At 38.4% G+C, this 24,247-nt stretch overlaps 1 protein-coding gene and 2 long non-coding RNA genes across 4 annotated transcripts; 1 reads left to right on the top strand and 2 right to left on the bottom strand.

The window, feature by feature from the left end:
* Window positions 1-478: 478 nt before the first annotated feature.
* On the bottom strand, window positions 479-2,197 carry LOC125012279. Of its 2 annotated transcripts, XR_007113258.1 has the most exons (4): window positions 1,923-2,197; window positions 1,576-1,696; window positions 855-960; window positions 479-758 (listed from the first exon to the last, which is right to left on the bottom strand). It is a non-coding gene; the product is annotated as an uncharacterized LOC125012279 (long non-coding RNA). The 2 variants fall into 2 exon arrangements; XR_007113260.1 differs by lacking the exons at window positions 1,576-1,696; window positions 1,923-2,197 and adding an exon at window positions 1,243-1,569.
* A 10,975-nt stretch (window positions 2,198-13,172) lies between these two features.
* On the bottom strand, window positions 13,173-20,548 carry LOC125011759. Its single transcript, XM_047591094.1, has 5 exons — window positions 20,528-20,548; window positions 20,130-20,243; window positions 19,787-19,884; window positions 13,994-14,240; window positions 13,173-13,871 (listed from the first exon to the last, which is right to left on the bottom strand). Exons 1-5 carry the CDS (start codon window positions 20,546-20,548, stop codon window positions 13,413-13,415), a joined length of 939 nt encoding a protein of 312 aa, XP_047447050.1. The 3' UTR covers window positions 13,173-13,412.
* A 2,396-nt stretch (window positions 20,549-22,944) lies between these two features.
* Window positions 22,945-23,529, top strand: LOC125012311. The gene is made up of 3 exons (XR_007113269.1): window positions 22,945-23,073; window positions 23,171-23,221; window positions 23,401-23,529. It is a non-coding gene; the product is annotated as an uncharacterized LOC125012311 (long non-coding RNA).
* The last annotated feature ends 718 nt before the right edge of the window (window positions 23,530-24,247 follow it).

Raw genomic sequence — 24,247 nt, 5'->3', positions numbered from 1 at the left:
CAGCTGGTTTTCTTTACTGAGATGTGAAGCCTTGAAATAAGCTTTGATGCCGTCCTCCTGAAATAATATGTTTCTGATAGTAGCTCTTAGAACATTTCTTATTATGCGTGTGTGTGTTATTGTTAATGTTGCTTACGTATTTCACTCTGCTAATTAGTTAATTAAAATTAAAAATGATTTTTACCGCACTGTAGGTTCTTCTGCCAGAATCCACCAATGCAAGAGGAAGATGCCAAAATGACCCAACTCTCTCAGTGCTGTTGTCACAACCAGCACAGTTGGTCTTGTATGCCAACTTTCCATTAAAGATCTGAAACATAAATACACAGTGATCTCTGAAGAAATAAATAAATAAAGTCAACCTGTTGATTCCATTTGTTACTGATAAAGTCTTTACCTTTGATGCCTCAGGATCAGTGAGTTTTAAAATCTTCTCCAAGCACACAGCAGCATCCTGCTGTTCATACACTGGGTGGAGATAGATGTACATGGATTTCTTTAACACAATGTAAAAAATGAATGATGTAGTTTTGGATTTTAACTGTACATTATGGTGATAACGTTCAGTTGTGGCCTTCAAACTTAACCACTCCTCTCTGAGTGTTGGTCACTCATAACACTCTTAACATTTTAGACTGTTGTCATTTATTTGTGATCATCCTCCCTCTGCAAATTATGAATACTTTGTGTTTTTTTTAAGGTCATCAAACAGTTTCTGAAGATGATGATGTATAAACTCAGTGCTTTCGTCACTTTTCCTTGGAAAAAATAAACAAACAGACACATTGGCCACGAGTGACGCAAAGCACACTATGAACATAAGTTTAATTTAAAGACTTTGGACAATAACAAACCTTTTCACTGCTTCTCTGAAGTCTTTGGTCATGAACAGCACCTGCAGCACACTGTTCAAGTAACATGTTGATCCTTGGTTCATCAAGCCGTGGTACTGAACTTCATCTGCAGAGAGGAGATTGTTAATGAGATATATCTTGACATTACTCCCAGAAAATGTTCTTTGCTGTGACTGTGTTCTTTCTTTTCTTCCTCGTTGATCTGTTGCTTTTCTCTGACATTTGTCTGTCTTTCATGTGGTCTCCCAGAATGTCGCCAGACTATCGCAGGGCTAACACTAAGACAAACAACCATTCACACTCACAGTCACTTGCATAGATCATATTTTGTCAATATTTTTTACCCCAGAGCCAACTTTACTGGTTTGGGTCTCTCTCTCTGACTCACCATCTCTGTTTGTTTTCTTATTTCCCTTGGTTGTGTTAACGTGTCCTGTTTTCACTTTATCACCTGTATCTTCAGTTCCATGTCTAACAGTGCCTAATCCTGAATTGTCAGCATTTTGACCCTGGTCCTGGGACTCCTCCTGATCATCTTGAGTATCAGCATTTGCATTGCAACAAAATTAAGTTTACAATAAGGTCAAGTACTGAACAGCTTGATGTGGTCATTCGAAATAAAATGCAGCTCTTTTTTTTCTTCTTTATGTATAATACAGAATTGTCTTCATTAGTTAATCATTTTCTCTAATGAGTCTAAAATAAAATAAAGATCTCTCACCTTTTCTCTTACTTATTCCTTTCAGCATGTTGATTCTAAATTGATCGTAGGTGTGTGTGTCAATACTAGTTTGTCTCTGTTACCCTTGTGATAGACTGGCGATCAGCATCTGACAGCGACCCTAGTGAGAATAAACGTTAGAAGATGAGATGATGTCCCCTTGTGGTCAGGTCAGGTGATGACAGCTCAATCTGCATTTAACGATATCCGAGCATTCAAACCTCTGTCGTTCTGATTAAAAAATGACTTTCAAAGTAATGAAATATGATTTATGGACGCTTGAGCTGGCACCAAATAACCCAAAAGTGTGAAAAGGTTGAAAGGGAATAAATTCCCTGCATAATTACCCGGAGAGGTATTCTATTCTTCTTTCGATCATTGAAGTCCCGTTCAGCGATATGTCTCCTTCTGCTGACAGGTGTAAAAAAAAAATCATTTGAAGAGGCCTTACAAGACAAAAGAATTGTTTGACTACTTTCAGTCAAATATACGCCTTCAAATGTCCACAGGTTCGTGGGAAACAGTTCAGGTCGTTGTCGAGAAACCGCTTTATATCCATCTGTCTCCTGCGAAGTACAGCCCCTCGAATACTTTTCCTTTCACTTGGTACTGGAATGCTGCGTTCAGGGTGTGTCGGATTTTGTTCATTTATTCACTTGAATTAAAGGATGACTTATGTGAAACATAAACAAATGAAATGACTGTATAACTGGTCCAGATATGATTGTTGAAATCATGAAAGTTGAACCTTATGGGTTCAAACAAATGTGACCTGATTCCTAAACGGATTGTGAAATAGCGGTGACAGAAGGAGCTTTTAGAGCGTAATCCTTTCACATCCATGTCTGATGAGCTATGAACAAGCTCCTAACTGCAGTGAACACTGCTGTGTGAGTTATGGTCAAAATGCTTTGGTTTCATATCACAGGAAACGGGGAGAAGATGTACCTTTTGAGTTTTATTGACAACTATGAAGGTAAGAAATTAAATTGACAGCAAAACACGTTTCACATTATGGTATCACTAACTAGCTAGCTTTAGCTAACATTTAGGTCCATTGTGTTGTAGATACTTTAGATTTATAGAATTACTTGCAGAATGTTTTAGCTGAGGTACCTATGACCAAAATAAAACACATCTCACAAAGTTTGGTGTTCAGTATCAAAACTGAAATGTCAAACAAGCACACATTTTCAACACGGACATATTGAATATTTTTTAAAGCAGATTTAGAGTAATGAAACACATGGGGTCCATTTCACAAAGCAGGTTTAGTATTAACCCTGAAATGAGGGTTGATAGTTTCGTGTACAGTCGTTTCATATACAGTCAGAGTTAAAAGGGTGGTGTTGAGAGGGGTGCTAGTGATCTCAAACTTTGACATGTGGTACCCATATTTGTCTGCATTATGTAAATTAATGTCAACACAAAGAGGTCTGTTGTTACAACCTACCCCAATACCGGGGTGAATTGTAACACTATTTGAGGATGGATGTAACAATTAAATTATTATACCTAAAAAAGGATCCACACTTAAAATGTATGCAAGCACTTTAATGAATAATAAATAAGTAACCATAAACTAAAAATAAATACAATAAAATAAATAAACATAGATAAAATAAAATAAAATAAAGAATAATAAAGTATAAAGTGGTGTGTGTTGTGTGTGTGTCTTGTAACATGAAACAGGTTCATGAGAAAAAGTATTGAACACTTGAATTTCTGTGGAACAAACCACTTTTGAACAGCGTGATGCAAAGCTGCACTAAATAGGAAATAATTAATTATTAGATAGACAGTTGTAGCAACTTCCCTTGGCTGTGAGTTGTCAAAGTGCTCCAAGCACACAATGCAGACATTTTCATTGTCTGAGGAGTCGGCATCTTCAGTGTCCTCAGGCTTGGGCCTTTTCTTTGCCGCTTTCTTCTTGCTTGTCATTTTCTTCTTTTGCCCCTGATACTTCATTTTTGCACTGCTTCTCTTCTTTTCTTCCTCTTCCCGTGCCTGTTTTATTGGTGTGTCTGTGAGGACTTCTGACTGTAATTTCTTTCTTTTCCCAGCAGGATTCGTCCTGGCTCCTGCTTTAGGAAATGGATGGACAGCAGCTGGACTGAAGCCTTGAGCTTTCAGGTTAGCTGAGGCTGAAGCTTCAGCTGCCAGGGTAGTTGAGGTGGAGGCATGGCCTGGTTGTTGAGTTGAGGTGGCAGGAAAGGCAGATAGATCTGGGCGGTCTGTAACCTGCGAAGGTGCGTAGTCGTACTCCTGAAAGATGTCTGGATTAAAAGGCCAGATTCCTGTACATCTAAATCCAGCTTGTATGTTGTTTGGAGTTGTCAGCGAGGGGGAATGTAGTATTAACCAGACTTGGGATGTTGTAGATGCTCGTTGTTTTAGCAGGATTCATTCTTATTCATGTGTCACCAGCTGTGTTGATAATTTTTTTAAATGGACCATACACGCTTATGACTACAGTGCGGTGGAAATGTAAAAAGGATAATGCCATTTTCTTTGGAGTAGCTGACTGCCTGCACTGAGATATGTGAGCTGTGGTTGTCTAACAACAGTAACACCTTCCTTTGAGGAGTGACCTTTGTATGCTTCACAAAGTGTTTCAAAAAGACAATAAACTCTTCTTCCTGCATCCATCCTGAGGCATTGCCACATCCAACACTACCTGGTGGTCTGCCATCTAGGAAGTGCTCATTGCACCTTTTACATAGGAAGACAAGGGCTGGAGGAATGGCATTTCCCAGCGCATTCACAGCCCAGACTACTGACACCAGAACAACTGTTTCTCCTGACGTCATGTCCCCAACTTGCTTGACACCATGGTGTTTAATGACACTTTCAGGAGCCTGGACCACTGTGACACCTGTCTCAATTACATTCCAGATATCATTTCCATCCAGCCTATGCTTCTCAATGACATCTCTAAGCTTCTTGAAGAATCTCTCTACATTTGTGCGATTAAAGCTTGTGGCCCGAGACAAGTTGGTTCTGCCCTTCTGATGGCCAGATTGGGTTGACGTTTCGTGAAGCTTGAAAACCAGTCTGGTCCTGCCATGGAGTTCTCATCCCAGGAGGGGGGGGGTGCTTACAGTTATATCGAACTGCCAACCGGTAGGCAAACTTCCTGACCTAAGTCACACATCAGAAATACACGTTATCAACTCTTTATTTGCTATTATTTATTACTGTTGCACTTTCGTGAATCCTTTTGCAAAGTGCAAGCACTTGTTACCTCTCGAGGGTTTATGCCATAGTACATGCCATGTTCCTCACTGAAGACCTTCTGGCTACTATGATAGCCTACATGGGGTTTCTCACCGCTACCCTCTTCTCTTAGCTTCTTTGCAGCTTTTTTTCTGGAGAACTTCTGCAGGGACACCCCTGTCTGTTTTCCGCTACCACTGCGGGCATGCTGTAAAAAGGAGACCAGTACAAAATGTCAACATGAGGGGAAGGTTGTAACACTTTTTAAGAACAGTTACAAACCTCCCCATGCCAGGTAGCCATTAAAAAGCTAACCTTTTTTTAGCATTTAGCTTCAAAGCTGGCACTAATGCAACACACCAAATTAGAGAAACTACTACTTGATCATATGTAAGTGAAACAACTGTATCTACAACACAATGGACACAATACAAAAAATAGTTGTGATGGAAATTTTTACTTTCTTACCTGAAAAATCGTTTTTTGGCTCCAGAACAGGTAGTTTTCAACTACATGAGACGTCGCCAGTGAGGGCAATTTGTAAGTGGGCAAGGACTGTATTGATGACATCACCACAGCTTGTTTCTGATTGGTCAAACTGAGAGCGTGACAACTATCCCTTTGTTACAACCATCCCCGGTCTCCCCTACATTATTATTATTATTATTATGTACTATACTACTATTATATACTGTTTAGTTACAATAACATTACCATTGTATCATATGTACAACTGCCTTCATCTTTCCACTGCACCTGCATCTACTTAGGTATATTGTATATAAGTGTCCTTGTCCTATTCTCTGTTTTTGTTTTTATTTCTGCTTTTATTTTTTTACCTCAGTATCTTATTGTATTGTATTTTATTATATTCAATACCAAACTTAGATGTTGTTGCAGTGTGAAATATCTCCAGAATTTATGTCTGTTCTTTTCTGCAAATGAAGTTAATCTTCAAATTATAATAATCTGTGGCCTGCATCATCCCAAAACTTTCATTTTATGTTTTTAACAACAAGTTCCTATAAGGATTAATACAGTATTCTGATTCTGATTAAGCATTTAACATAAAATAATTATGTGTTGGTGGATGCTGAGAAAGAATGGTACTAATGTGCTCTCAGTCAATTTAATGAATCAATTAAAAACCGCCAGATTTATTGTCATCACTTTACACCATTGTAAACAGATAATATTTGGCATCATGTTAGATTTGTGGGATATATAGTTGCTTGAAGAAATATGATTTCAAATTTTTAAAATTAGAGACAGATGGAAAACACATTTATATATTTTTTTAAGATTTAACTTATTTTTTTCTGTCATGCAGCCTGAGATCTATAAGGCCCATAGAAAGCCTGTTTCTTCTTTTGCCAGAAGATTAAATATCACAGATCCCTTCAAACAAACAAGAGAATAGTTGTTTGGTTTTACAGGCCCACAGAAAGCCTGTTGTTGGTCCTCATATTGTACATAAACCAGAGACTGTGCTGCTCAAGTCCCTCATATTAGATTTGTCAGAGAGCTGCAGTCATTCCAGATGAGACGGATTGCTGCAAAGCTGTGGGTTATGGTACTGAGTGATTTTATCTGCACTAGGAGACCTACTCCTTGATACAGACACAAAGTTTGTTTCCAATAATATAAGGTCATAGATAGGGTATCAAGTGAATAAGAAGGAGGAGGTTCCCAGGTTTCCAGATCTTACAAAGTCACTTCAAGAAAAACATTCGTAGAAGATGAATGATGCTGTGTGGCGTAAATGATACAAAATGGGTCGCCTCGGTGCTATGAAGCTGATTCTGGTCCTTGGATTGATCATGTACAGCTAATTCTGTAATTAATAATATCAAACCAGTTACAGTCTGTTAGCAATTGGTATGTTAAGACAGTTGCTCAATGGTGCCTATAGTGTATTTGTTTTGGGGTTACCTGCACTCCTTCCTTCTCCTCTATACTCTTCTGTTGCTCTCCTTTCATCATAGATATGAAATGAGTGTTTAAAACAATCTCAGTGCAATAGATGACATCATGCAGTCATTTACTGTAAAGTAAGCACAGCGTGTTCTAAACACACAGACAGTACAAGACCTGACACAAGATCCTCCAGCCCGACCCATCAGACAGCACATGCTACAAGGGGATGAAGAAGAAAAGGTGGAAATAGTCAAATTGACCAAAACAATAATAATGATGAGAATAATAACAATAATAATAAGAAAAATAATGATAAAAAAAATAAAATAAAAATGCAGCTGTAGTTTGTCTCCAGTCTGCAGTACGTGATTTAAGAAGGTGCACTTCATTAGTTTGTGTTTGTGCATGAAAACACCAACCGAGTCTGTTAAAGGTGTCTGTTAGTGAAATGTTATGATTGTCATGTCAGCTTTATGACTAATGCCTGGAGAAGTGACTGAATAGACACTAGCAAATAATTGAGGGCAACCGGTCACCCATAGTAACAGTGGCCTCAGCCCAGAGTGGTGGATGATGTACTTTCCTGCATCTTATTGAGATCATGGAACAATAAAGTGCCCTTCCACTCCTTAGGCTTTAAAAGCAGTACAGGAACACCAGGTACTTGTTATAGATGCAATAATTATTTATAGTGTGAGTTACGTGAATTCTTATAACTGCTGGGAGAAACTGAAGTAATAAGAGATAAATAAAAATGTTTGGGGAATTCCATGAAGGTAGAGCCAAAGGTTGACTTTACAACACAGGTTTACAACACAGGCCCAGGACAAGAAGAGAGACAGAACTCATTTGTCAAAACAACTTTCAAAGCAGTTTGCACTGTACAGCTTTAGATGTTGTTGCAGTGTGAAATATCTCCAGAGTTTATGTCTGTTCTTTTCTGCAAATAAAACCAATCTTCAAATTATAATAATCTGTGGCCTGCATCATCCCAAAACTTTCATTTTATGTTTTTAACAAGTTCCTATAAGGATTAATACAGTATTCTGATTCTGATTAAGCATTTAACAGAAAATAATTATGTGTTGGTGGATGCTGAGAAAGAATGGTACAAATGTGCTCTCAGTCAATTTAATGAATCAATTAAAAACCTCCAGATATATTGTCATCCCTTTACACCATTGTGAACAGATACTATTTAGCACCATATTAGATTTGTGGGATATATAGTTGCTTGAAGAAATATGATTTCAAACTTTTAAAATCAGAGACAGATGGAAAATACAATATTTTGTGTTATTTCTCCCCAAAATGCCACAAGTTCATCAAAAGGCCCAAATGGAGGGACAAACACTGACTCCTTTCACACACTCAAAGATGATAATTGGACAGACAGTACAGAAAGTATGGTACAAATATTGTATGTATGCTCTTACTCATTCAAATTCATGAATCCCTTAAATGCTTCAGATGTCATCCTTTTACATCGGTTTATACAAATAACATTCAGTGCAAATTTAGAAAACAACTGAACATCAAGTTTTTATATTTGTAGGGTATATGCTTGAAAGAAGAGATTCTATTTCAAACATTCAAAATAAATTTCAGTTTTCCACTTGTTAGACGATCTAGTAGAAGAGATCTTGGAAAAGTGCTTTCTGTGTCATAGAACCCTATAACCCAGAGAGAGCAATAAAAGGTCATGAGATGTGGCATCAAGTGAAGAAGAAGGAGGAGGGTGTTGGTTTCTGGTCCTCTCTGTCAAGCTGTCAATCCTCCATGAACTACTAACACCAGATAGATAACGGACATGTGCTTTATTCCATATGAACACAGAAGGGCGTTGTCCTCATCCAGCCTCCGGTCTGTGAAGATCATCTCCAGCTCATCTGCATCATGTTACACACACACACACACACACACACACACACACACACACACACACACACACACACACACACACACACACACACACACACGCACACACACACACAAACAGAGTGGAGAAACAAGATGAAAACAGTAAAGATTTGTTCATAATATCCGAAGACATTGTTCATAATACCTAAGAATGTATTTGAACCTTAATTCATGGTATTAATTGTAATTGTTCTGAAAAAGAAGTTGTTTAAAGTTACATGAGGAAAGTTGCATATTGGCCATATATTTATAAATTAAAGAGTCAGGATGTTCAAAAATGAGGCGACATCAAAATAGAATTTATTTTGCTCAGGACTATTTTACCAATAACACAGGCTGCACTGGCTCTGTCAGGATAGTATAGTATACAGCTGAACATATACATAGCTCTATAGGCTGAACAATCAGCAGCCGAGGGTCAAATAATAACCATGTCCAGCCACATGCTTCAGAGATCACAGAGACCAAGCAGCAGCTTTCACCTGTGGTCACAGCCAGCTGTAAACTACTGTCAGAGAACTTCCTTTTAAAATTAGTACGTTAATAAATACTAAAGGCATCACATAAAAGCAGCGTACCACACCCATCCTTTCCTTGATATCTGCAGTGTTTCCCTTAACTGGCAGTGTATGAGGCACATTGGATCATCACAGCATAGGCTACAGAAGAAAACCGAAACGTATTGCAAAGTAAATGGGTTAATGTAGCCTAAAGTGTATTTTACGTTTACCTGCACTCATAGAGAACTTCTCTGATGCCTTCTTCTTTAATTGCTGGACAGTCATTGTCTTCAGCTGCTCCTCTGTGTTGCACAGGTCCACCGTCTTCATCTCGTGATTTATCCCATACATCTGCACCTGAATGATCTTATTCATTTCTGCTTTGTTTGTCTGATGCTCACTAGCTCTGAGGGTGTGATGAGAGTTTAAGGCGATCTAATGAATGTCAAAGAATGAGACGATGCTTTCGTTTTCACAGTAGGATCATTTGAAAGTGGGACATCTGTAATCAGGTTACATTAGTCTATAGCCTACTCTTAGTCATTCTTCTTCCCACTCCATCTATTGACTGTACCTTTCACAGATATACTTATCTTGCAGACAATAAACCCAGAGTTTTACAGTAGGGACCATGGTCATTCTCTTATATAGCTATCGCTTTCAGTCCATAAAAAGGAATGAGGTATAACTTGTAATTCCATTCAAGTGAGGGAGGGAGCCAGCTTCAGGAGCCCAAAGTTTTTGAGAAGCACTCCAGCATGTAGATGCATGATACCTTTTTCCTACACTAGATTCATGCTTTTTTTAAATAAATAAATAAAATTACATCTCATTCTTTCAGAGTTTACAGAACACTTCATTAAATTGTATATAAAGCAGTGTCTCCAACCACTTGACAGATTATCATATTTTCAAACTATCTGAATGCTTAGCATCTAAGAAATATCTGTGTCAACTTCAAACCCAATGCCTATGGAGATCACAAAGTGCACCTTTGTGGGACACCGGAGGTTTTGCAAAACATGAGCACCACTGCCACTGTTTTAACAACACTGTGCCTGATATGATTAATGTGTGTAAATCAGATCACATATTACATCTTATTTTTTGCTTAATTGTGTGGAACATACATACTTAAACTTGCCACACTGCATGGTGAGATATATCAGGGTCCTGGGTCCAACATCTTGGAGATTTGAAAACTTCACACAGAACACATTTTCAAGTGAACCTGAAATCTGTACATTGTGATGAGCTCAGTACACAAATGTGTTTTTGTACAAATGTTATTATTGTCAGTAAAAGAACTCAACTTGAAACTGCACATTCTTTTGTTTTATGTCACTCAAAGCAATACACAAACTCACAATCAATCACAATAGTTGCTAATAATGCAAGTACCCCAGACTGAACAATACGGAAATAGATGAGGGGAAAACAGGCTGTCCTTCTGCAGTCACATGACTTCTAGTAAAAAGCTGGAGAGAAACTGGAAGTAAGAGAAATTTCTTTGGAACATTGCATGATAGTTATGGAGGACCAATTCTGACAATAAAAAATACATGAATAAATAAATAATAAATACCTAAATATATGCCAGAAATAATTAATTAAATAAATACATATCTAAATCTATGACATAGATTCTATTTATTTATTGATGCACACAGTTCACATGCACAATGCAATGTTATTCAGATGAGGGGGCTGTCCACACTGGCTGAACATTCTCCTATTGATTATTCGGAATAATGCACAGATCGACTGCACATTTCTTGCATTTCACAGTCAGCCAGGTAGTTTGATTTGAAATAGTGCAGCAACGGACGTCAGGAGCTAAGATAGACATACTGGTAATAAAGACTAGAGGCCAGCGCATTCATGGACAATAATGAGTAGACGCCACATTCATGGACATAATAAAGACTAGATACAGCAGTGACTGCTCCAGTGTGAGAAACGTTGCTGCTATCTTGGATCGGTCTCCAGCTGCAGCTGCTACGGTACTAAAGCACTAAACCGGAGCACTATGCAGCTTCTCCTGTAAAATCAGCGGATCGAACAAAACAGGACATGAGGAATTACTTTTCACACATCAGATTGAACATCTCTATTGGTTGTATTTAGTCGTTTCCATAGTTACTGTTCTGTAATAATCTGTTCAACCATGGCTAGCTAACTGTAGCTAACTCTCGTTTAGTGCTAGTTATAAAAGTTATGCTATGAAAGTTAAATCTATGAAACTTTATAAACCATGTATCTATAACAAAAATGTCGATTACAGCTGACATTATGAATGTCATTAAAGAAAAAAGCCTAGTGTGACCAGAAGGGAGTTACACCTTCACCTTCAGGCTACTCTGGAGGTTTCAGGCCAGTTTTTGTTAAGTGTCTTGAGACAATTTCCATTCTACACATACCACGTCAACCTACTTTCATATACAATAACATTAAGTTTTTTGTTGGTTCAGAGTAAATATGCTATGCTATATGATACAGGTGCAGCCAGGATCACTTGGAGCTGATGTTGAATTCAATCAATCCTCAGGTAGAGTTCATGCTTTTCTAATTACGATGAATTCTTCAAATATATTTCTTATTTTTTTCATGTACTGTATGTTTTGTGTGTATTTTCCCTACAGAGGGGATGATTGTCCATGTTCCTTAAAAAAAGGCTTCACCACGTCACCAAACTCACCACGCTTACATTTCAGAGTGGCAGTAAAAGAAATATGCTACTCAGAACTGTCCTCTTTCAATGGTTCAATGAGTTCAAACCTTTTCACCAAGGAATAGATAAGATAGGTTACTGTCGACCGCAACCACACCAAAAAAAACAACACAAATTTATCTGACTGCCTTCACGTCTCCCTTTTCTTTCTCACCCCCTCGCACACACCGGTCTCAATCCCCTCACACTCATCTCCACCCCCTCGGTTTCTCATCCAACCACATACAGGCTCGTACTATACACATTCATGGACAGTCCGAAATCTTCTTTACTCTTGAACATTATAACAGAACATTATAACACATTATAACACCACACATTAATGCAGGGTCGCTACAATATATTCAAAGTTTCATTCAATATATTCAGGGATTCATTCAATATATTCAAAGTTTCATTCAATATATTCAGAGTTTCATTCCATATACTCAAAGTTTCATTCAATATATTCAAGGTTTCATTTAATATATTCAAAGTTTCATTCAATATATTCAAGGTTTCATTTAATATATTCAAAGTTTCATTCCATATACTCAAAGTTTCATTCAATATATTCAAGGTTTCATTTAATATATTCAAAGTTTCATGCAATATATTCAGGGTTTCATTCAATATATTCAAGGAGTCAGACGGGTCCAAGATAGAAAACATTTCTCACACTGGAGCAGTCAATGCTGTATCTAGTCTTCATCATGTTCATGAATGTGGCATCTACTCTTTATTACCAGTATGTCTATCTTAGCTCCTGCCTACCGTTGCTGCGCCACTTCAAATCAAACTACGTGGCTGTGAAATGCAAGGCATGTGCAGTCGATCTGTGCATTCATCAATCAACCAATTGGAGATAGTTCAGCCAGTGTGGACAGCCCCCTCATCTGTATAACATTTCGTTGTGCGTGTGAAGTAGTGCGTCAATAAATAAATAGCATTTATGTCATATGTTAAGGTATTTATTTATTTAATTGTTCATGGTGTATATCTGTAGGTTTTTTATTTATTCATTTATTTATTTTTTGTGCAGTGTGAAATATCTCCAGAATTCATGTCTGTTCCTTTCGGCAAATAAAAATAATCTTCCAATAATAGTAATCTGTGGCCTGCATCATCCCAAAATTTTAATTTGATGTTTTTTAACCACAAGTTCCTGTAATGATCGATAAAGTATTATGAGTGTTAATAAAGTATGATCATTCTGATTTAACTTGCTCGTGGTGTAGGTTGTTGCCTGTTTGAGGCTTTTTACATAAAATGATTATATATTGGTGGATGCGAAGAAAGAATGGCACAAATATGCTCTCATTCAAATTCATGAATCGATTAAATGATTCACATTTATTGTCATTCCTTTACACCGTCGTACACAGATAATATTTGGCGATTCTGATACTAATATGTGTAATATTTGTAGACATAAAGTTGTATGAAGAAATTTGATTTCAAATGTTCAAACACAGACAGACGGAAAACACAACAATGGGCACTGGAGTTCAATGAAAAACAAAATCACAATAAATTATCAAAAGAAACTGAAGCACATACAGCACGTGTTCTTCTCACTTCTTCTGCACAGGTATAGAGGTCTGTCTCGGTGCAACATCACTGGAGCACTGTGTAAAATAACCACTTGGTTTTAATTCCAAACACTCTTTAGTGGTCTTCAGGCACACAAAACAGAACTCCACTTTACATCCTTGACAGACAATATTTTTACATTTTTTTGTGCTGTGTTTCACTAATGTGCCACAAGTTGGACAGGCACGGATAGACGGACAATCATTGACTCCTTTCACAGACTCAAAGACCATAACTGGACAGTTCTTTAATATTTTTAAAGCCTCGTTGTCGCAGCCATCATTGTCACAGCGGTCTGACCGGGGTCGTGGACCTTTCCATTCCTTCAGACATTGCCAGCAGAATTCATAAGTCTTTCCCTTGTTTGCTTCGCACACTTTGCAGCAGACATTCAGGTTATTTTCATTCTTTCTCACAACAGAAGACTTGCAGCCAGGACACTAAATTAATCATAACAGAGAGACATCGTTTAATGTCCCTATTTGATGCAACGCAAATAACACATTGTAAGTAACACAATGCCACATACAGTAAGTAAGTGGTTTAGAAATGAGGCACTTACTTTTTTGGTATCAAAGTAAGTCCTGAGAGAATTGGAGGCCATGGTTTTTTCAAAGTACTTCTTTTCTTCAGGGGTCAGAAGAGCCATTTTACAAACTTCCTCATAAGACCACTCCACCTCACAATTCATCTGGCCACACACAAATCTGCTTTTACCCTTTATTAAAATATGAAAAAGCAAATAGTTGGAAATTAGCCATGGGACATGACCACAGGACATCAGAGCTCTTGGAGACTCGAAACCTTCACTGCAGTCACGCCATCTGCGCTTCGGCGAGGCACGGTCGCGCTATCTACTCTTGAAAATCGAGTGCCCGTCTACATCGCATTATTCAACTTGGCCAATCATTCAATCATTTGACTAGAGGCTATATATATGCCACTTATATCACCGGAGGTAATAATTTAATGTTTACCCACTGGCTGTAAAAGGAATAAAGGGGTTCATAGCCTGGCAAAAAGAAGGACTAATTGACACACGTATTTGTTTGTTGAAAAAGATTTAATCAAATCATATTAAAAATGTAATGAGATCATTCAAGTGAAAAATTACATATCACTCACAATCACCAGCCAGGAGAAGTTATGACATCTGGACTAGAAATGAGGACACACAATACAATGGTAGTAGTTTTGCATCTGGTTTTAAAATTGCATGACGGAAAACTTGAGGCCTTTTTTCATTTCTTCGACTGGGTTGAATGTGGATCAGCAGCTGCGTTCCTCCTGTGGAATCACTGTGGATAAAAACAGCAATGCACAAAATCACTTCAGGTTTCTGTTCAGAACTATTCTGTCCTGCATTTTTCTTGTTGTGAACTCATCCCATGTAATAACTCAACCCAACAATGAAATGATCCGGCGCTTTCTAATGAGACCACGGTCTACTGCTGTTTCTCTGTGCTCCATGGCGGTCCAACCACTGGTAAAAAAAAAAAAAAAAGTGCCGCACTGTTGTGGGTGAAACTTTCCTTCTCAACAGCTGACATCGCACCTTCCCTTGCCGGATCCGCAGTTGAAAGTAGTTTAATTAAAACTGCAGTGCACATGCTCTGACCCACTGACATTGTTAATTTATTGTTTCACGGAGTCCGTTGACAGTAAGTGGATTTTGCATATCTTCAGTTTTCTCCAAATCTCATTGTGCCGTTGCACAGCAAATAAATAAATCAAATAATAATAAAAAAAAATTATTTAATATATATGGGAATTTGAAAAGACGATATGATCACTTTGCTTCTATGTCACGGACTTCCTGAAAAGCTTTGTCACTTGAATAAAAAAAAAAAAAGGTGCACTACGACGGTGTCAAAGCACAACATTGGGCTGTCACCCTGCTGAACAAAATCTGGATTAAGGTCACCTGGTAGCTCCACACAAGTACAGCAGCTCACCTGGTTAATCAGAGGACAGACCCAACTCAGAGGAAAGAGTAAGATCTCTGCTTTGAAGGCGAGTGATGAACTTCATAGAGGCTTCTCCTTTCCTTCTCACAGTGTCAATGAGACCGCGAGCTCTCTCTGTCCGGGACCGGTTCTCCTCGATTATCCACTCTTTCTCCCCATCATTCAAGATGCCGTCTTCTAAAACGTCATCCAGGAGCTGGCTGATAAGTGCGCTGGACACACTTTCCACAAACCTCCCCCTCACCTTGAAAAGTTCATTTGCTAGAAGAAGGAACAGCACACATTTTAATTTAGATAATGCAGGGGAAGATAAAGCAACATTACAATCATACTTATTACACAACTTTGTAAGCCCAGATAGAGGAAAGCAGTTAATTTTTTTTAATTTTTTTAATTTATTTTTTTTTTTTACTTGAGATGAGTTCCTGTATAGCATGATTTGAATTCGTCTGGCTTTCTTATCAAACTGGGAAAATACATCAGTAAAACTAATTTACAATTGAATGTCAAGTTTTATTTGATATTTTGTCATATATGAAGTTGGGCTTAGACTATGTACTTTTATTTATTGTTTTTTAAACGGATGTAGATTTAAAAGGATATATAGGCTATCTATTCAGACTCCTCCCCTCAGGCCGGCGTTACAGAGCACTGTATGCCAAAACCACCCAGCACAAAAACAGTTTCTTGTCGCTCTGATGAACTCTGAGCGGTCACAGAGCACGTGACCATTCTCATAATAACTCTCATTACATTTTGACAACATGATTCATGCTCATACTCCCTGTATATAGACTACTATATACAGATGCATAGATGTATATTCTATTTTTTAATTCTGAAAGTCTATTTATGTTGTACAGTTTTTCTATTCTTTTTTCATACGTTCTATTTTTATGCTTACAGTGTTGTTATTGTTTATTATTATTATTATTATTATTATTATTATTATTATTATTATTATTATTATTGTTGCACCATTGAACAAAGTGACCGGAGTCAAATTCCTTGTATGTGTTCACATACCTGGCCAATAAGGCTGATTCTGATTCAGTTATAGACTACAGTCACGCATCTGCGCTTCGGCGAGGCACGGTCGCGCTATCTACACTTGAAAATCGAGTGCCCGTTTGAGCGGTTTTATGGTGCATTCAAGTACATCCCGTAAACTCGGAAGTCTACATTTTTCTTCTTATTTTCATTTGTTGAAATACATATATCAGTCATTACTTTGTTGTTATTTTACTACATTCTATTTAATGATTGAAACTAAATGATAGAACAAAATTATTGAAGCCAAGTCAGAATCCAACTCATTTCTGCATAGTCAGATTTATAAAACTTAATTAACAAAAGAATCAAATTGTTTTCTGCATACTCTACAGCTACCATATGTGTATACATACAATTTCTGTGAAATTAACTTAAGATGTTTGATAATCTTTGCTTTAATCATGGACTGTAATTTAAGTGTTGCAATTTTTTCTTGTTAATTGTGTAGAATGAGGCACAGGGTGAACCTCAGACAAGACCAGTGCGCTGGAAAAACGCAACAGACGGGAGATGTTACTCCTCAAGGCCTCATCCAGTTGAAGTACTAGTGGCGTGGCACATGGTCAGTATTCATGCTCACCAAAGATTTTCAATAAGTAAATATTCAATCTCTTTTTTTTTTTTTAGTGTCAACTAATCAGCATCAATGTCCAGGTGAAGGACCTAGTTGTGATGTTGCCAGTGTCAACCCAACAAAAGGTACTTTACCTACATTGATACGTTGATTTCATTTTTTAAGTTGACATTTATAGTTGTTGTTATAGTTGAATTAGGCAGAAGTGTACAGGCTGTTGTGCAGTCCTAAGCCATATCACCTACAGTATTTAGTTCACTTTGTGGCAGAGTTTCTTTATTTTTAGTGCTTCGTCAGGAGTTCCTTCAGTTGTCGGAGGATGGAGAAGAGGATGCAGCAGTGACTTGTGAGACGTCGTCTGAGTTGGCTACCATTGACTGGGAGATCAGAAACACTTAGTCCTGCTAAAGTGGAAAGAGGCCAGGCCTTCTCTTATTGACAATATGTTGGCTACTCTGGATCCACAGAGTCTGTGATATTACAGTTCACACACACTTTGTCCTGCACAGCAGAGAGGCAGTAACAGGAGTCACACAATTTTGATAGTGTGACTAATCTTTGGAATGAGCCACTTATGTACATGTCACTACATCAAATGCTTTCCAAAACATACATTTGATTAATAACAATAAGTGAGTCTTGATTGTAGTGTTTGCGGTCATTACCGGACCAACTATAGGAAGTCGTTTGTCATAGCATTTACATCAGTTATGTATAAAAATGGCCGTAACAAGAACCACAACGTGGCATCCATCAGAGATGAAGCCATTATAATGTTTTGTACAGATTTCTATATGACATTAAACTGTTTAACTAGAAATACTTGAAGGTCCTGTGGTACACATGAAAAATCAAAGTGATCCTCATGTATTTCTGAGTGCATAACGAAAATGCCAACCTCACTACAACAAGTCAATTGAAGTTAATTGAAGTTAGTTGAAGTTGTGAAGTTAATTCAACAAATGGACTGCATTCATACTACTATAACATAAAATGTATACTGTGACTATATTTTATAACCAACTATAAATGCATGGGTAGCATGCGCAGGCTGTTCAGTTATAGAATCACAAAGTTTTGTCTATATTTTGAATATATTCAGAAATTGTCATTTTTGATGCTCCAGTTTCTAGTCATCTACCATTGTTTGTATGGCTGCATATTTTGGTTGTGCATCTGTTTGATCAAATAAAATAATTGTGAGCAAGGAAAGCGTGTGACCTTCATTGCTTTAATGCTGACCCTGAGCCATTGGCTAAGAGACATTTTTTCTTTTTTCTGTGGTCTCAGTCAAGACAAAATGCCACCTGATTTGACTGTTGTCATGCCATTGGAATGACGTAATCCTGATACAGTTAGCCCTTATATTCTTGATCATCAAAGATAATCCTTTAAGACAGGAGGAGGGGTTAAAGAGTTTTTGAATGGCCATATTATGTAAATAGGAAAATATGACCTGTGAAACATTAATTGAAACATTTATGGGGCGAATCGGCTCTGAAATGGTCCTAATTTATAAGTATGACTATTTATAAGACACAAATTAATATCTTGAATAAATTTGATCACTAAATATCCCCTAAAATATGTTTGAATCATTTCATCCAGCTTGGCCCAGAAAGAGATCGAGACAGCCATGGCTGAGAGCCAGATGAAAATTAATAAATAAAATTAATAATAAAATTAAACAGTGATGACATCGTTTGAAAGGCCTTGACCTGGGGAGTAACAATGTCAGTATTAGAGTTGTGGGCGGGTCCTGCTCCTCAGGTGTGCCCTTTCAACCTTGTACCTGAGACACATTTGAAGGCTTAGTGTTCAACAACAAAACATGCTACAGACACAGCATCAACGGTTTTGGAAAATTATTGACCTCTACTATGATACCTAAGGGCAAACTAATAGATGGCACTATTGACTAGTGTTGAAACCTTGGAAAAAAAATGATTTCACCCTCTTACCAATGAAAAGATGAAATCTGATCAAACAGTTGTGCTCCCCAGGCCCTAAAGCCCATGCAAAGTCACAATTTTACATAATAGAGTGAATACATCAGAACTACAAAATATATGGCGCGGCAAGCTGTTGTGTATTGTGACTCGCAAAAAAATGTAGGTCCTGAATTCTTCTTCAGGGTTAGGAATTTGATATTAGGGTTCAGAAAACATATATCCACTCATTTTCAAACAGAAAGGTATATCCCCAACCTATATATTGATATCTTGGGTAGAGATATGCTATTAATAGTATTATTAGCGCTATGTTTGGCGTGTTTTTACTGTTTTTACGTGGCAGCTTTATCCTGCTGAAAAAGGGTGTTTTCAACGACATACCGTGTTCAGCAACGTTTCAAAATGGATCTTACTTCTCAGAATCAAAGGAGAAAAGATTCAAAGTGAGAGCCATAACATGAAGCTAGGAGAAATGTTGACGATCTCATTCGAATAAATCCTTAAAATAGTTATATTGGTCCTTGGTTCTCCGATCAGATTGAAGCTCGCCGCGTCATATTTCGCCGCAAACGGGTTATTATTGTAGTGAATGGGGGACTGGAGCATCTGCTCTAAGTGTCTCTTAGCGCCGCAAGCAGGTTTACGTTAAAGTCAATTGAGAACCCAGAGCGTCTCATACAGATGTGGAAGGGTACCTTTTGCCTCAGTCACAGACGTCTAGGGGGCGTGACAAATCGTCGGTATATTACGCCTTGGGAATGAGAACGGGCTTGTATGATGGTCAGAGCAGGACTAGGTTGTGGTCTGACCTGCCCAGTGGTGGCAGGGCAGTGGAGCTGTAAGCATCATTAACATTTGCGTACAGCAGGTCCAAAGTCTTATTTTCACAGGTGACACATTTGACAAACTGGAAGACAGTTGGAAGTGTGGATGAGAGAGACACATGGTTAAAGTCACCTGTGATGATGATGATGAAGGCCCCAGGTTGTTGTGTTTTAGTCCAGCAGTCACAGTGTGGATGACGTCACACGCTGCTTCTGCGTTTCCAGATGGAGGAATATAAACAGTGATGGCGATGACACTGGTAAACTCCCTCGGCAAATAATATGGACGAAGTCCAACGGCGACGAGCTCGATGTCCGGGCATCAGACCTGCTCTTTAACAGAGACGTGTCCAGGGTGACACCACGTAATGTTCATGAGCACAGCAAGGCCCCCTCCTTTCTTCTTGCCGGTCGCCGTGGTGTCTCTGTCGGCTCGAACCGTCTGAAAGCCGGGGATGGTGAAAAAACAAAAAAACAAAAAACAAAAATGACAATAATACCCGGAGCTGCTACAGCTGCGACAGGCACCCGTTAGTACGGCACCATCTTGAGATCCTGTCTATGTTAACTCTGCCATAGGCTGGCGACCTGTCCCTTGCTCGATGCCAGCTGGGATAGGCTCCAGCAACCCCCTGCGATCCTAGTGAGGATTAAGCGGTATGGAAGATGACATGACATGACATGACATGAGACGAGATCCTTAGCTGTGTGACTTGCGCTGCATACACGATTCCTTGTTGGGTCCATGCTGTATCCCCTCCATACAGCAGGCACAGAAAACAGAAAAGTAAATTCTTGGCTACTCTTGCCATTAGCCAGTCCTTTCTTTCAAACCAAGAAACACAAAACTTACCTTTTGTCACTTTGACTTATTTGAACATCGTTTAGTCGATATGATCTCAGTCTCTTTGTCAAGTCAGTTCCACATGCAACTCCCCACTTGAAAGGGAGATGGCATCGACCCAGAGTTCACACTGTATTTCACTCAATAACAAGTCGGTTTTTCCCTTTTTCACTCTTTTTATTTTCCAGAAGGTTGTACAGTCAGTTATCAGGCAAGTAAAAAACCTTTAAAAACAAACACAAAAGAAATTACCTTAAATACAGAAAACATACATTCATAAATGTTTCAAAACACAAAAGTGCATTTCCAAATTAATTTTAATTTTGAAGTGTATTTTAATTGACAACTTATAGTTGTATTTTACCATCACTGTTTAATTTTCCATTATAGAGTCCCTTAGGCCATCTTTTTAAACCAATGAAAATACTGTTTTTATCATTACTTTCCCAAAGTGAGCAAATGCAAACACAAATTCAATAAGAAAATAAACATTTATACAAACTAAGCAGAATTAGTGTCTGGGTGCTCAGGTGAGCGACAAACAAAGCACGAGCGTGTTTACACAGCGGCATTTTGCAAACTTTCAGTCTGTCAGTGAGTTTAGGAAGAGCTGGCTTCTTACTGGCTGCCTCCTTGGGGATTGTCGTAGTCACTTTGCGACTTTTGCACGCAGTTTTCAATTCTTCGGGTTGTTTTTACCACTCTTTGTTTCCTTTGTCTGTTGCACAGACCCTTTGTAGGCCCTACTCCATCGTCCCAATCTACATCACAAAATGCATCAGTTTCTTTCACGACATACAACCGTGAGTTTTGCTTCTTTAGTCAGAAAACACCAGCATACTTTTACTAATTAAGAAGAAACACAACAGGCACTTTGTATAACAGCAACACATAACAACTTTCGCTGATGATTTAAAACCAAGATGAGTGAAAGTTTGAAAAACACCATCAGAACAAAATAAGCTTCTTCTGGCTTTGGTGGGCCCTGTGAATGCATACACACATACACATACACTTGCACACACACTCAGCACTATGGATAGTAACATAGCCTTTAATGCTGGGTTCCACAAGATAAAACTGACTGATATCTAAACATTTCAACATTCTCCTTCAAACAATTAGCAGCCATCCACAACTGAAAATCTGCAGAGGCTAGCAAAGGGCCGGGCATTGTCCTTTTAGAAGTGCTTTTGCCTGGTCTTCTTTGCAGAGAATGCCCTGGTTATTATGTCCTTGAAATCCAAATCATGAAGGATGTCATGCTCAATGGACATAAGTGTGAGGTTACTGACTCTCTTGCTGCGTGCTTGATCTCAGCAGTGTTGGGCACGTTACTTTTGAAAAGTAATTTGTTACAGTTACTAGTTATTTTTCGAAAAAGTGACTGAGTTTGTTACTGAATTACTCCACTATAAAAGTAACTAGTTACCAGGGAAAGTAACTATTGCGTTACTCTTCTTTTTTTTAAAGTTTAAATATATCTAATAATTAGATTTTTTTCTTAGCAGGTTCCACAAGCCAGTTGCATATAGAATTGTATAGACACGTACTTAGACAGAACTTTTAATATTTATTGCCCCTCAGACCCAAACTGGTGGACATATAAGGCTTTCACACGGGCAAAAGTTCTGGGTCGGACCTCCCACTGTGAGAGCTGCGTGCCTGTTTTTTCCTCCCTCATACGTCATCGCGTACATTGGCCTTGCAGATAAAGTTGCAGTTTGTTGATGACCTGAAGATTGGACCGGTCAAACCGCTGCTCTTTCAAAAGTCTGCTGATATTAGAATAAATCACTGTGTCCTGCACAGAGCCCGATATCTGCCGCCAAATGTCCCCTTTTTCTCGGATGTAGAGCGCTGCCATGATCGTTAAAGTGGGAGACATCACTATATAAGATGGATATAAACGCAGTCGCACAGTCACCGTTCACCTATGTGCTTCCATTAACGATCGTGTAACAACACATTTGATTTGTTTGAAAAAAAGGAACAACAATCTCTGCTCCTCAGAGTTCAGTCTTTATGGGAGAAGATCAAAACTACTATGATACAGTCTGTCAGGAAGTAGAGTCATAATGTAACAGGCAGATATGAGTCAGAGAGAAAAACCTGGGCCGACCCGGTCCAACCAGTGACGGCTCGCAGCTTTTCCTCCACATTCAGCAGCCGCTTACCTCTGGTAGTTTGGTGTGGGTGTGATTTGTGTATAAACTGAACACTGTCTGTGATTGGCTTATCGTGAACGTCTACTGCACCTTAGCTAATCATCATCACCTGAGTTGTCTCCAGTAGGATGCCGAGGAGAGGAAGACGTGCGCAGGCAGCTCGACCAGGCAGAGTCCCCATCAGACGGCGGGTCAAGGACCATTGAGACCCAACCCCCCTGTTCCCGATCTCCAGTTAACATCACAACTGACACACAAAGGTACAGAGTTGTTTTTAAACAACACACTTTGTCTAAACTGAGACATAGCAACACTGTCCACAGTCTAAGCTTTAATGTGTTTATTATCTGTCTTCAGACCTTTGGAACGTGTCTCCCAGGTGCATGGTTCTGGAGTTCTTTTGTGCATGTGAGTATATTTTATCTTCAAGTAATAAATATCAAAATGCATTAATCATTAATTCATATTCGGTTCAACTCTTTTAAACTGCTGCGGTTAATTCAATTTTATTTGAAGTATTTGCTGTTTCGCTTGATTCATTATTTATTTATTTATTTTTAAGTTTTATTTGTTTTATTTCTATACAGGCCGCGGTACTGGTTACCGCCATAGAGTGCTGCCATATGGGGTGCCGTTTGTAAAGCCGCTCACACTGAAAATAAAAGCAACATTTTGTCACATTTAGCTTCAAACAATATCTAACAACAAAAAACTGGTGTGAATTTTTGAGAGTCACTTTTTGCACATTTACAACAATATTTGTCAACTTAGAGATATTTTAAATAATTAAATCCAAATATTAAATGTTAAATATAAATGTTAAATCTAAATGTTAAATCTATATCTAAATGTTAAATATAAATCTGAATGTTAAATCTAAATCTAAATGTTTCGGGTGAAACTAAATATTTAGCTTATATGCAAATTCAAATGCCGGTAACCGGAAGTATCAAAATAAAAGCTCGAGGAGTTCAGACAGAGTGTGAGGCTAGATATAGTGTCAAATAACGAATAAAAACATTCTTATCCAGGGAAATGGACTCTTGGACATGGATTATCGTAATAATAACTACCTAAAATAACAACAAACACGTTTGGAAAACTTTATTTGAATGGTACTTTGAGTTTTTAGTGTCGCTTCTGAAGAGTGTGGGACTTATTACCTGTAGCCACTATAGCCAGCCACGAGGGGGCTCACTTTGATTGATCTGCCATGTTCGCTTGCGTAAAGACCAGCAAGATCCTACCCTCGCCCGTCTCCACCCAGTACACTGTACTATCGGCCATGGTCGCGCTGCGAAAATGTCAGGAGAATCGGCGTTAGCAGAGAACATCGGCAGAGCCGTTTTAGCGGCAACACAAAGTTATTGCACAGCCACAGCAACAACGACAGCAACCGCCACAGGACACCTCGGTGAGTATGTTTTCCAAATC

Source organism: Mugil cephalus, chromosome 1 (genome assembly GCF_022458985.1).
Source record: "Mugil cephalus isolate CIBA_MC_2020 chromosome 1, CIBA_Mcephalus_1.1, whole genome shotgun sequence".
Taxonomy (NCBI): Eukaryota; Metazoa; Chordata; class Actinopteri; order Mugiliformes; family Mugilidae; genus Mugil; species Mugil cephalus.
The sequence above is the reverse complement of the archived record's forward strand: the minus strand, read 5'-3'. Positions and strand labels throughout refer to the sequence as shown.

Coding starts and splice junctions, on each gene's coding strand:
- LOC125011759 (XM_047591094.1), bottom strand. CDS start 20,548: ATGGACCCAACAAGGAATCGT. Junction 14,241..19,786: donor GCCCTGCCACCACTGGGCAG/GTCAGACCACAA, acceptor GCGTGACTGCAG/TGAAGGTTTCGAGTCTCCAA. Junction 13,872..13,993: donor CTTACTTTGATACCAAAAAA/GTAAGTGCCTCA, acceptor TGATTAATTTAG/TGTCCTGGCTGCAAGTCTTC.